This window comes from Ramularia collo-cygni (genome assembly GCF_900074925.1).
Source record: "Ramularia collo-cygni strain URUG2 genome assembly, contig: RCC_scaffold01, whole genome shotgun sequence".
In the NCBI taxonomy this organism is placed as follows: Eukaryota; Fungi; Ascomycota; class Dothideomycetes; order Mycosphaerellales; family Mycosphaerellaceae; genus Ramularia; species Ramularia collo-cygni.
In genome coordinates, this window is record NW_019716255.1 from 2,741,475 (window position 1) to 2,755,197 (window position 13,723).

At 51.2% G+C, this 13,723-nt stretch overlaps 6 protein-coding genes; 3 read left to right on the forward strand and 3 right to left on the reverse strand.

The window, feature by feature from the left end:
* Positions 1-25: 25 nt before the first annotated feature.
* On the reverse strand, positions 26-796 carry RCC_00924 (related to cgi-94 protein; the record flags this gene model as incomplete). Its single annotated transcript, XM_023766140.1, has 1 exon — positions 26-796. One exon carries the CDS (start codon positions 794-796, stop codon positions 26-28), a length of 771 nt encoding a protein of 256 aa, XP_023621908.1.
* A 224-nt stretch (positions 797-1,020) lies between these two features.
* Positions 1,021-1,590, forward strand: RCC_00925 (related to CSL4-core component of the 3`-5` exosome; the record flags this gene model as incomplete). The annotated part of the gene is made up of 1 exon (XM_023766141.1): positions 1,021-1,590. The coding sequence occupies one exon, from the start codon at positions 1,021-1,023 to the stop codon at positions 1,588-1,590; it is 570 nt and encodes a 189-aa protein (XP_023621909.1).
* Positions 1,591-2,404: 814 nt separating this feature from the next.
* On the reverse strand, positions 2,405-3,149 carry RCC_00926 (GTPase Rab7; the record flags this gene model as incomplete). XM_023766142.1 has 3 exons in its annotated part: positions 2,405-2,514; positions 2,581-3,004; positions 3,066-3,149. 3 exons carry the CDS (start codon positions 3,147-3,149, stop codon positions 2,405-2,407), a joined length of 618 nt encoding a protein of 205 aa, XP_023621910.1.
* A 2,090-nt stretch (positions 3,150-5,239) lies between these two features.
* On the reverse strand, positions 5,240-6,403 carry RCC_00927 (uncharacterized protein; the record flags this gene model as incomplete). The annotated part of the gene is made up of 1 exon (XM_023766143.1): positions 5,240-6,403. The coding sequence occupies one exon, from the start codon at positions 6,401-6,403 to the stop codon at positions 5,240-5,242; it is 1,164 nt and encodes a 387-aa protein (XP_023621911.1).
* Positions 6,404-7,129: 726 nt separating this feature from the next.
* Positions 7,130-8,263, forward strand: RCC_00928 (uncharacterized protein; the record flags this gene model as incomplete). Its single annotated transcript, XM_023766144.1, has 1 exon — positions 7,130-8,263. The coding sequence occupies one exon, from the start codon at positions 7,130-7,132 to the stop codon at positions 8,261-8,263; it is 1,134 nt and encodes a 377-aa protein (XP_023621912.1).
* Positions 8,264-10,678: 2,415 nt separating this feature from the next.
* On the forward strand, positions 10,679-12,602 carry RCC_00929 (uncharacterized protein; the record flags this gene model as incomplete). XM_023766145.1 has 2 exons in its annotated part: positions 10,679-11,277; positions 11,381-12,602. 2 exons carry the CDS (start codon positions 10,679-10,681, stop codon positions 12,600-12,602), a joined length of 1,821 nt encoding a protein of 606 aa, XP_023621913.1.
* Between the last annotated feature and the right edge of the window lie 1,121 nt (positions 12,603-13,723).

The following is a 13,723-nucleotide window of genomic DNA, read 5'->3' on the forward strand; positions in this document are numbered from 1 at the left end:
TGACCTGAGCAGCAGACGAGTGACTTCATCTCTTTCGCTCTCTGGTCTTGAACTTGACTCCCGCCTTGTTCGTGCCGCCTATGGTATGATTCATCTTCGCCCGTTGATGTTCCAGCGCTTCCAATGCAGCACTCAACTTCTCCTCCTGCTCCCTCAACGCCTCCAATTTCCTCCGCTTGACATCCAACGCATGCTGCTTCCTACTCCTGGCCAACTTCTCCTCGGGCGTCAGATTCTCCTCCTCGACATCCTCCCCTTCCTCTCCACTCTCCTCGTCCGAGAAATCCATATCAAAATCAACATCAACATCCCCATCAACCTCCTTCCCAGAACCTCGCACAGCAAACTCCTCCCCATCCTCCCCAAAAACCACCTTCCCCCGCCCAACTCCCTCAACATCAACCCCAACCCGTCCAACCACAACCCGTTCCTCCACCCGTGCAATCTCCCTCCGACACCTCTGCAACGCAGTCCTCAAATACCCCTGATCCTGCGTCTTCATCAACCTCACCACATCCACATCCAACGCCTGACCCCCACCATTCTCCTGCCCTTTTTTCGCAATCTTGACCCCATTTTTGGTGGAATTGCTCATCATTCCAAAGTAAAATTCATCTTCATTCCGCTCCGAGGCTTTGGATTTCAGGGCGGCGATTTTCTTGGTTTTGGACTTGTGGTCGGCGGCGCGGAGTTTGTAGTCTTTGCGCTTTTCGAGGAGACCCCATTTTGCTCGTTCGGTTGGTTGGGCGCGTTCTTTGTGGTTGCGTCGCTGGACGGCGTTGCGGAGGGACGACATTTTTTTTGGGTGGTGTTGTGTTGTTGTGTTGGAGAGAGAGTGTGGTGAAGTTTTGAGATGGAAATGGAGATGGGGATTGTTAACTCCGAACGCCGCGATCGTCGCTTGAGATAAAGTTATGAGCGGCGAAACTTCAATGTTCAAGCATCAACATCATCAAGGAAGAAAGAGAGAAAGAAAGAAATCACAAAATTCCACATCAATCACAAGACAATCCCATCATCATGGCTCTCCCCGGCCAAATCCTCGGTCCCTCCACATCCTCCCCAATTGGCACAGGAACACACATCACAGGCCCAAACCTCATAGCCAGCATCTCAGGTCCCCCCCTCACAACCACCACCAACAAATCCTCCAAAACAACGACAACAACCACCACATCCATCCCCCGCCTATCAGGTCCCCTACTCCCCACAACCTCAACCATAATCCTCGGAAAAATCACCCGCACCACCCCGCGCCAAGCGCACCTCTCAATCCTCGCCTTGGGAGCCTCAGGTACACACGTCTGTTCCGAGCCCCTCCCCGCATTGATCCGCCAACAAGACATACGCRCGACGGAGATTGWTAAAGTCAAAGTCGCCGAGTCCTTTCGCGTGGGAGATATTGTGCGGGCGGAAATTATCTCGCTGGGGGATGAGAGGAGTTATTATGCGAGTACGGCGAGGAATGAATTGGGGGTTGTGATGGCTGTTAGTGAGGTGGGGAATTCGATGGTGCCGGTTAGTTGGAGGGAATTTGAGGATTTGGAGACGGGGAGGAGGGAGGTGAGGAAGGTTGCTAAGCCGGTTTGAAGGGTATCTTGCTTGAGGGATGATGGTTTGGTGTGCTGTGGTGGAGTGAGATTATGAGAGGATGGTAGTGTAGGCGATTGTTGATTGCTTCATCCCGTGAAGATTGCAGTTGTCGGTTTCTGGTTGCAGGATGCACCGGATCGGCAATGGGAATGGGACTGGTATTGGAGTGACTCCATGGTACCATCGAGGCAGTGATCATGCCTCCGGGGAAGGGAATTTCGAAGGACAGTCTCACTGCGACAGGAAGGACGCGAGAGGGAGTCTCGGACTATGCATGGGAGATATCTGGGGTCAGAATGAAAATGCTAGATCTGCTCAAAAGTTCGGAGACATGAGCATGATCAAGTCCGGTGAGGCAGTAATGAGTGGTGGCACATATTTAGCAAGCGGATGGAGGCATACAGCATGCTTCACCACTCAGTCTCAGTCTTCCCTTTTGACAAAATAGTTGCGCCTTACTCCTTACCTTCCCACATGAGTATCCTCACTCTTCCTACATGAGCATAACAATATGCACCTCTGTAATGATTCACTTTTCAAATCTTTCAAGTCGACTGGACTTCACTGCCTGCTCGTCGGTGGGATGCCCAGACGCACAAAAGATCCGATATTTCTGCAACAATCTATTCTTACCCTTCAAACGCCTCCAGCGTACGGAGCGCCTGTACACAGTCTGGTTGACTTCACTGATGTAAATCTGGTATTCCTCCCTGCAAGCAAGCCAATCAAAAGGGCCACAACCACGCTCCAGACGCCATCGAATGCATCCATTCACGTTTTCCCATTACCAAGCCATTTCGTGGTCCACGGTCTAGCAAGAGCAGCCCTGCTCATTCTCTCCAATGTTGATGGGAATCGTAGGAGGGAAATCCGGATCAAAGTCCTGGCTCTCCTCTTGCGCGAGGGCATTCCGCGCGATGACTATCCCCATATGTTAGCAATCCAGACCTCCCATCATCAAGCAGCATGCCAGAAGACTGGACTCACCCTCAAACRCCTGCTCAACATTCACGGCCTCCTTCGCACTCGTCTCAAAATACGGTATCCCGCCCTTTGCCTGACAAAATGCCATTGCCCGCTTCGAACTGATCATTCTCTTGCTCTCCTCCACATCCACCTTGTTCCCCAGCACCACAAACGGGAAACTCTCCGGGTCCATCGGACTCGCCTGGATTAGGAATTCATCTCTCCAGGAATCCAACGTGTCGAAGGATTTGGAGTTGTTGACGTCGTACACCAAGACGCAGCAGTCGGCTCCGCGGTAAAAGGCTACGCCGAGGGATTGGAAGCGTTCTTGCCCGGCCGTGTCCCAGAGTTGCATTGTGACGAGACGGTCGTCGACGAGGACTTCTTTTGTGAGGAAGTCGGCGCCGATGGTGGCTTTGTACGAGGCGCTGAATTTTTTGTTGACCTAGAAGGAAGGAGAGGGTTAGCGGGTGATGAGGGAGAGGGACGGTGGGTGGTAGTCGTACATATTGGTTCATTAAGCTGGTCTTGCCGACTCCGCTATCTCCCAGGATAATAACCTTGAGCAGGATCTTCTTGCGCGACGACATGACGGCGGTTGTAGGGCGGTGAGGTATTTATTACTGCTGCTCGAGTATGCGGCGACAATGTACAAGACCGAGGTCGATGTCGTAGGGTGGAAGTGGAAGTGGGGAAGAGGGCGGGTGGGCGGTGAGGTGGATTCTCGACTGTGGACTGCTTGCTTCGGGTCGGAGGGATTACAGGATCCGCGTGATGTTGGCGGATGGGGTTGGGGCGGCGTCGGATGTGTTGTGACGACGATGATCAGGTACACAAGATAGATAGCAGGTGACATGTTCTACTCAAAGGTACTCAGGCGCATAAACAGTCCGTGCACGTCGGCAAGCTAACGCAGTTGTTGCTGCTCCACACTTCCCACTTCACCTCTTCTTCTACCATTCATCATCTCTTCTTGGTATTGCTACACACTATTCAGTAGACTCATCACCGCCAAATCGAGACACCGCCATGACGAACAGTATACTGCTGCAAGACAAAGCAAATTTTATGCCGCATCCAAATCCATCAACATTCAGAAACTGTACAAAGCGCACCTATATTACCATACGATCTATACTCAGTGCCCACAGAACCTTCCCGCAGCGTCTTCTCAATAATACAGCCTTCCATCTTCACTTCTCCGTCTCCTCTGATCCGGCCGTCCACTTTGATAAGGACGTCTCCGATCATCAGCTGGCCGCGACGGCTCTCTACCACCCGGCCCTCTCGACGAATCCCTGCCTCTAGGAGCTCTGGAACGATCTCTCCCTCCCCTCCCTCTGAGCAGATCTCCATCTTCTCTTATGTTTCCTCCCCTCGTATTCCCTCCCCTCGTATTCCCTCCCCTCGTATTCCCTCCCCTCGTAATCCCCCCCCTCGCATTCCCCCCACCCCTCCCGCCCCTCCCACGCTTCGCACTAGGCCCTTCGAAATCCGCAAACTCCTCCAAATCAATAATCGCCCCAACAAACTCCTTCTCCGGCGTAGGAGACCTCGGATTCTCTATCTTCGCCAATCTTGCCCTCAACGCTTTATTACGCGCCAAACTCCTATCCAACAACTCATCCACAGTCCCCAACGTAATATTCGCGAACCCTATCTTCCCGTTCGCAATCTCTTCCCGCGCCTCCTCCAATTCCGTCTGCATGATCATGAACAAGGGATGCCAGACGGTACGTTCTATAGTGCTGAAATTGAATTCCCAGCGGAGGATGTTATTCTTATCCATGTCATTGGCGGACCATTCGGGGATATCGAATTCGTCTGTTTCGGATTGCGGTTGGCGTTTCCAGCGCGCGAAGAGGAGTTTGTATTCTGTCAGAGCTTTTTGCAGTTTGTTTTTGACTTCGGTGTGGAATTGACGGGATGTGGTGGTGGGGGATAAGGGTTTGGTTGATGGCGTTCTTGTTGATGCGGGAGGGGAACCTTGTCTTCGTGGGAAGATCGGGGACTCTTCTTGGATTTCTCCTTCGGATAGTGGGGATAAGGACATGATGTTTTGTATTTATTTGGTAAGTTTATGCTGGTGAGAGGGTAACGATGTCGGTGGAGGGGAGCAGAATGTAGGAATCTGGTATAGGATAGGTATAAGGCATTGTCTTTGTTAATTGCGACATGGCGGATGATCTCTCGAGACATGGCCGTTTTGGGTCATTCTACGTCTTTTTGTTCCCAAGGCCTGCTCTGTGGGTATGACTTCCGCTTAGATCGAAACAAAGGGTCTTTGTCAGGCGAGACTCGGCAAATGTGATTGTAATCCTCGCTGCGAACGACGACGGTAGTTCACCATTTGAGTACGAGTTCAGGGGTGAGATACTAGAATTGGAAAGCAGTKCTGATGTTCATTCCTTTATATTATGTTCCATTGGATCTCAAAACAAGACAACTTCCCAAACGCCGTAACGTAACGCCATTAACGTGCCTTTCGCCCGAGGTATCACTGACCGGTAGCGAAAAGATTCCGCCAGAAACCACCTCAATCCAGGCCGAACCATTGCCAACTAGTCTCGAACCTTCCGATATCAGTCCAGACGAACAAGCACACTGAGCAGCTCCGTCACTCCGTGTGCATGATATCGTACTCCCAGCGGTGCCCATCGATGGGATCCTCCATGTCCCACTACTCTTGGTCTGACTTTTTCCGCTGGATCTGATACCTGCTCTGTCGCGACAACTCACATTCACATCCAAGCTCCACCCACCGAGGCTCTCGATACCGCGTTCCTTCTGGACCATCGACCCTGTACGTCTGGATATTCTCCGCCACCATCTCAGTGACTTCTTCCAGAATCTCTGGATGGTCTGTTGGGCCCAGCTTGTGTATTGGAATCCCTATAGGAATAACCATAGTTCCAACCACAGATTCGCAGAATTGTACCAGCTCGACTGCCTCATCGATTGGGATGTCTTCCATTGATCCACCGGGGGCGATTAGGGCGCAGCGCTGAATCATGCCAATCCACAACCGTAAGGATCGGTGCGTCGCCCAGGTCAGGAGGTTTGATGCTGAAGTAACGGCCTCGCAATCTTTCATCTGATCCCAGACTTCCTTGTGCACATTGAAATCATCAGGGGTCTGCGCGACACGCGGCCACATTTGCAGGATTTTGTTGTTGATGAATGTGATGTCGCCGAATGTGCTGCTGTTGCTGAACCTCCCGGTGAGGGTGAATTTGCCGATGTCTGTGCAGATGACATTGCCGAGTCCATTGCTCTCGACGAATTGACGCACTGTGGTGTGCTCGGACTCAGGGCGTGTGCGCGCGAGATAGTCGCTTCGGATGGTGAGGGATCGGAGGCGCGACAGTACGCTAGTCTTCTGTAGGAGACTACGAACGCTGCCGCTGGGGAATGGGAGATGGCAGGACTTGATCTCAACATCTCGGAAAAGCGGAGGAGGGTACCCAAGGTTGAACAATCTGCCGAGTTCCACAAAGCTAGCCGAGATGATCTTGTTGTCGTAGAATGCCTCAATGGACTCGTTATGGATCAGTCGATTCACGGCGAAGATGTTTGTATCGATCATTTGGAGCTCTGCAGGTGGGATGCTTCCGGAGAGAGTTACAATGTCACGCTCGTCTTCCGCGCGAAGCTGGTCTGGACTCTTTGAGGGCTTTTTGACCCAGATACGCTGTGCGCGCGCTGCGGGGCCGAAAACATGCTCGTAGATGCATATGCGCAGTTCAGCGGAAAGTCTGTCGGTAAAGTAGTAGACACGTTTGTCAATCGCTGGCGCTGCTGCTGTCGCAGCAGCGGCAATGGCGGGTTGCGCGGTGGCGCTCATCGTTTTGTTGGTGACACCGATCGTGCGGTCGTAGAGATTGTTGATGTGATGGTTGGAAGAGTTGGGGTTTGGAAGATTGGGGAGGGCAATGCGGCCCGCTCGGGAGCTAGTGAAGCAGCTAGTCTTAGCGCACTGTCACATGCAAATTCATGGAGCGCCAACTGCGTACTCTGGTGGGCTGCCCTTCCATCTGACCTGCAGAGCTCTATCTTCTAAAGATCAGTACATCCTTGTGTTGTCATGCGACCAAAGTTTCAAGAGTATGATATTTACCCAGCGTCCCGAGTCCAGACGACTCACGAAGTCACACGATCTGATCCGAGTATTGATTTTAACGCAAGTGATGAGTACGTACAAGTACTGCGTAGGTGGTGTGACGTCAAGGACGGGAGGCACCCACTAGTCGCGCGCATAGATACCCTGAATGGCCGCCGGATTTCCAGGTACTAGCTGGAAGACAAAGCTTTGTCCGCCTGATAATGAATAAAGACAATGAGTGTATACAACTGCTTCCTTTGTGTGGTGTAGACAATGGCAATGTGAGTACTTATTCAGAGTTTTCTCCTCCGATCCATTTCCCATTCCTTTCCTCCTCCAACTTCATCACAAACGTCTGGTACGTTTCGAAATCTCTCGCGATACGTTGAAGCCCAAACCACCCAAACACTCTCAAGCAGCCAAGCAACTATTCAACGAAGAGGGATCATCCTCTCAGTGTCGTTGAAAATGTCTAACGACTACACTCTGGTGACATACACCTGCTTGCACTTCGCCCTAATCCCCTCAACATCCATCTCGAACTTTGATGGAGTCTTCGAAGAGTTCTCCGAGCCCTCTCGGGCAGAATCAGATCTTCAGACTAAGTTGATGTCCTGCCATCYCTCGGTTCCTACCCATTGCGCGAACTTTGATTGCTACCATATCCTTCAACCAGAATGGGAGGAACGCATCACCTTCGCCCTCTCTTCCATCCAGAAGAACTTAAGATCCTTTCGTAGGGTCTTCATGCAGCTCGGTAAAGTCTATCACAACATCCCTTTGGACACCCGTGTGGCTCTGTCCAACAAGAGGATCTGTAATCTGACGCATCAGCAGTACGGTATCGAGAAACGAGCCTGGAAGGAACATCCTTTCTTCAAGCCATACCTCGAAGCAAGAGAACTTGTCAAGGCGGTCAAGACCTTGATACGTTGGTCCTCGTGGAATGATGATACCCTGGCCGAAGTGGCGAAGAAGATCAATCACTGCAGAGCCTTTGTCTCCAAGGTAACAGCATTCGAGAACGAGATCGTTGCTGGTACCAGGAAGCTACATCAAGTCTACACTGACAACGTGAACGAGGAAATGAATGCTATCAACGCTATGAACGACAGGATTGCGAAGGAGAAGGCGGCAAAAAGGAAGGAGAAGAGAGCACAAGCTCTCGCAGCTGCAGAACTCCGAAAGAAGGAGGAGGAAGCGGCTGCGGCCATCAAGCTCGCAGAAGAAGCAGAGCGCATTGCGATCCAGGAAGCCGCAGCGAAGAAGACTTCTAGACGAGGATTCTTCGACCTTCTCGACAGAGTCAAAGGAAAGAGCAGGAAGCCAGAGCTCCGACTCGCTGAATCTCCGAAACCCAAGGAGCAACAGTACATTCAACACACCCCACAGGCTACGCAAGCCGAGCCCGTTCATGAGGTCGTCCAGGAGACTGCAGTAGTTCTCAGCACTACGGCTGTGGACRAATACAAGATACGGCCACGGGTACCATCAAGAGGACCTCGGAGTCCTGAAATGTCCAGCTCCAAGGTTCGAAGGAGGAAAGCTTTGCTTCGGGACGCAATCTTTGCGAATTTTCAGGATCGCATGAATGGGTTTTGATTAGTTCGCTGTCGATGCGATATCATTCACCCCATAGCAGATTAGACGCTGAGTCCAGGGGCGTTGGGTGGCTTTATTAGACAGATAAAAAAAAAACATTTTGGCTTCGCCGTACGTTTGTTCCACTTCGTCTCGTGAATTTCGTGATTAAATTTCTTTTGATTTATGCTAGCGAGGTGATGTCTATGCCACACGTACGAGAAACTCTGCCCAGTACCGTTGGTGACCAGTTCTTCACGCGCCGCGGTAATGGTTCTTACGCGCATGTTATTCGTACAAGATCGAAGACATGTATTCGAGCAGCAGGCCTTGTATCTTCGAGGTAGATGATATCGTTTCCAGCTCACTTCCTACCGGAAAAAGCCGGGACAGAACCGCGGCTGTGACAGACATCAGGGGCACTTCTTGGCGGAACCGTAGCAATAAATACAAAATTTCGAGTTGTCCTTGGTTGTCAATCTTGTCGACCATGATACTAGCAAATGTCTAAAGTGACCGATTATCACATTCGTCACTCTACCGCAACGTGGCGTGCCTGATTTGAAACTTGCATGTGACATCGCGCTAGTGCTAGCTTCGGCATGGATCATCATTACATCCAAATCTCGTTACTTCAACAATTACGGTTGCTTCCTCCACGACTCGTTGGTTCTTTCATCTTCCGTATTGTCCCGATCCTAAAATCAGAATCAACGCCTCCGGCCCGTGGTTAAAAAGAGTGCTTCACCTCTCACCGCCTTCGCGCCGGCTGCCCTCGACTCTCCAAATCCCACCTCCGCGCCCGCGCAACGAGTCGTTACCCATCCTCGGCTCACTGCAATATCATACCCTACAATGTCTGGATCGCGTGCCTGTTGCTTCACAGACAAGCTCTCTGCCGAGGTCGGAATCGTCATCTACCAGTTCGTGTGCGGTACAGGCAGACTGGCGCAGCGCATTCGACCTGCTTCTGGACGCAACGCTTTCGATATTGGAGAAGACAGTGAAGCGCCGTCTGATGAAGAGATAATAGACGCCGACGAGTCCGAGTGTGATGAGTGTCGTGCGGAAAATGCGCAAGAGCCCGATGCCGTCGCAAGCGCCMACGAAACTTCATGCCTACAGCCGCCACGATCTTAATGAGCAGCGAGCCTACCTTTGGCGTCCAGTCTGGGCTGAACTTGGTGGAGAAGGCGACGACGGTGCACACTATAGCAGGATGAAAGCACTCGAACGGCTCATTCAAGACTCTGTGGGGAAAAAGCGAGAGATAAAGGAGGAAGTAGAGGATGGTAAAGGAAGCGAATGAGCGAATACGGGCAAGAAGAAGCAGAGCTGTCAATATGAAGATATCTCGACAGAGCGGGGGTCTCAAGCTCTCCTTCCGCTCATCTCACGACTGCTTTCTCGACATGATCTTTGTGTTTGGAGGTAACAGACACCTCTCTATGAGTAAAATCCCTACCCAAGGCTGTTGTTAAACGGCTTACCTCGGCGGAGAAACTTCAAGTTGACAGATCTGAGGAAGACAGCGAGCCAGGTAGGATACTCACAGTGAAGAACACAACTGTGCAGATTGTGATCAGGAACGACTTTTTGGAATGGTTTACAATCAAAAAGCTGGTCGTCTCGTGAATCAGGCTGGCAGCTAGTGACTGAAAGCGAACGTAGATAGAAATGATTCCAACGGACAGAAAACTTCCACCACTCAGTTCATATCTTCCAACTATCTTGATGACGGCCGAGCCATGCATAGTCCATCATTCTACAAAGTTGCAGATGACATATCGGGTGCAGCCAGTCGCGTCACAAAAACATTCCGTATACCAGGTACCAGCAACCTTTCGATTGGCAAGGTTGCAATACCCCAGTATCCTGCGAAGAATAAGCCTGGCAATTCCTTAGTCCGGGATCTGTACGTTGATCGTATCCTGCCAGGCGAGTCGTAAAGTGGCTCTCTGCATTTGGCTTTGTCTCTCATACCCAAAGATCCGCCTTCGCCGTAGTTTTCCGAGAATTTATTCGCTACCAACGCGTCAGCGCTGAAAGCTTCGGGAGGCTTAGCAATCTTCAATGTGACGAGACGCTTTGGAAGGCTTTCGGCATTCGCGACGTTGCAGGCATTGAGAAAAATGTTACCCTCTGCTTTGATAGCTCTTCTTCATCAAGATGAATTTCGACATAAGTGGCAACTGATTGCGTTATGGACAATATAGTGTAGTGCCTCAGCATGACCTGTGAAAATCTGCATGTGAAAGCGCGCTAACACTAGCTCCCGCAATGACGAACGGCCAATCCGCGCTGTTCGATTTCTCGGTTCCAAAGTCAGACGTCCACCAATTGCACTTTCCACTTCGGTCTGCCGAACCGCGCTTGTCTTTTCACTTCCCACTTCGATCTGCCAAACTGCGCTCGACTTTGCAATACCCACCCACAATGGGCCCGACTCCATCATCCACCAGCATGCCACCAGCCACAGCGTCCGCGGACCCCACTGCCGCCGGCGCGCAGCCTGTCACGATGAATGGCGCATCATCAGCAACTCCGCTGACTGCTCCTGTCTGCTATCTGACCGACAAGCTCTCGTCGGAAGTCCGGATTCGCATCTACGAGTACATATTTTCAGGCGCCCGCGCGCGGCGAATTGAGCCTGCCCGAAGAGCCACTCTCGGCGAGCACAGGCAGAAATCATCACTTGTGCCTCGCTCAGACTCCTCTAGGCATCGACTCTTTCCCTCACACTCCTGTAGATATCTACTTCAGGCTGGCGAGAAGCGCGTCTCGACCAACATCTTTGCGGTCAGCAAATTGATCCACAATGAGTCGATCGAGTCGTTCTACAACACAACCATCATCTCGGCCACCTGGGAGGAATTTCATCTTCTTCTTACCCTTGGCTATCCACGCAGTCTCATTCGCAACATCGAGATCGTGTCCTGCAACAGCCAGCCTGGCTTTGGCGGCTACGTTCATTATCTTCTCTCGGAGGCTCGGAACATTGCCGCGACTCAAGACATTTACTATCTGGAGCGATGGTCTGACACCAACTGGGCCTCCTTCACGCCACACTACGGTCCGTCAATTCGCTGCCGATTGTGGTCTTGGGCCAGTTACCTGCACCGACATTGGAAAATACAGGCTCCACGGGCAGTTTGATGGCATTCGGTTTACGCATCAGAAGATCCTACGGATGTGGCCAGAGGTCATCAACACACCTGAAGGCTATGACGCTCTCCGTGAAGTCGGGATCCTGCTACAAGAGAGCATGGTCGGTGGAATGTTTAGTAATCTCGCGGCGTGGGGAGCCCATACTTCTTTCAGACTCTGGGTGGGACTGCTACAGCAGTTATCTGACCACTGGTGTCGTGGATACTTTCCGCCCTATCAGAGTATCTTCAGTTTCGTATCCTTCTCGCAGACTTGGGTGGGCAAAAGAATGACGTTGCCCAAGGGCTTTCAAATGCACAAGTTGGGACCTTCCAATCATCCTCGGCTGCTTGAGGATTTCACTGAGATGCTATCAGTTCACACTCAGAGCTACAAACTGCATTTTAGAGGTGAAGATGAACGCGAAGTATACTCAGAGATTCGGCGTCCCCAGTGGGAGGAACTGGGTGATGAGAGTGAGTTGAAGTACGAAGCCTATCATCAGGGCAAGCAACACAAGGAAGTCGTTGCGCTCATGATGAGGGATCCCATCCATGAAAAAATACTTATCCCATGGTATACCATGCAGGACGCGCTGCTCAGCGTGGCCACGGTCGAGGTCGTACACGGCAAGCAAAAAATCGACAGTGCCTCAAAAGAAGACATGCATGCCATGTTCAGCCTGCACTATGCGATGGGTCTAGCTAATTCGTCTGACGACTTCATTGGAGACGAAAAGATCGCTCATGAGGAGTGGTCTGAAAAGCTGTTGAGGCGCTATTTCCACGTGGCCCGAATTGCGCGAGCAGACCTGCTTGATCGAGTACCTCTTCGAGTGTTACGCGTCGCACTCAACTTCACGTTTGCGGTTTCGGCAATTGTCGATTCGCCACCTTTAAATGCTCCGGAAGGACCCCGGGAGCAGGAAGCATACGATCGGACAGGCGATGACATGCAAGGCCGGGGAGATGGGCTAGATGGCGCTTTTCTAGAAGCGCTGGAAGAGTATGGTGATGGTAACTCCGCTGTCAAAAAGCTCAGTATTGAGGAGGGCCTGCTTCTCGCCCGAGAACCAGACAACGTGGACTATGATGCCGACGACATCGTCCCAGACGAGCTTGATGCGCGGTTGTACATGCCTTTCGTCCGTGGCTCTGGACGACACATCCGCGCGGCGTGGGACATGCTGTATCCGGAGATCGTGAAATCGTGAAATCGAGACACGACGACTAGGCAATCGATGGAAACGAGTGCGAGGAGGTGCGGAGTGTGATGTATTGACGATAAACCTTCTATCATGGCATGGAGTTTGACATTCGGGAGATCTTTATGATACTTTTACCATGGAAAATTCTCGACACCGAGGAAGGCGTTTGGATGGGAAGACTAGACGTTGCTTTCTGATGTGAAATGAATGTTTTACGAAAATACAAAACGACCAATTACCTGCTATGCTAAACTCCATCTCCCCTCTCACCTCTGAACAACTCGGTCCTCACCAACAAAGTAATAATTAGGCGACCCAAGCTGACTCCAAGCCGCGCTGGCAGAAACCTTCGCACGCGGCGTCTTTTTCACAGTGCTTGAACTGACCACTTTCGAACGCATCGGCTTTCCTTCACAAGGCAGACCCGGCTTCGTCGAATAATCAACTTCAGGCAAAGGACCCGATAGTCGCAGTGCCGGCGAGACAGTAGTAGTAGAGGCAGCAACCATTTGAAGCTCCTCAAGATCTTTGAGCATCTCATCTATTTCAATCTCATTAGCGCTTCTCTGTTGATCTTCTCGCGAGATCTGATCGCTTTTCGAATTCTGGAATTTTTTGGACTGCTGATTCGCCGCCACTGTGGAGTCATGTATCGAAGTGGTGGGTTTTGAGGTCGACAAGGTGGGATGGCCGAAATGATGCATTTGGGGATTTTTGCTGGGGGGGGGTTTGATGAGGTTTCTATATGTTTTTTCTTGTTTCTGGGACTTGTAAGTGATGGATATTTGGGTATTGGGGATTATGGACTCGGCGATGGAGATGGTTGGGAAGTTCCTTTGAGATGTTAGTTCATTCAGTTATATCTCTTTATTCCGTTGTTGAGTGATACATGTGATATTCCTTGTTGCACTGTCCTGAAATAGGGGTCTCGATGTGTCAAAGGGATTTGACACGTCGAGATTTTAACAGCATTGCAGAGTAGTAGCACAATTAATCGAGATCAACTCTATCTCTCGAGTCTCGACTCTCTTTGGCGATTGTCCATCCAAACTTCTAGTAACCACGTCGCGTAAAATCACCCCTCTCGACGCGCCAAAGATATTTCAAACCGCTGGAGATTAATAGCA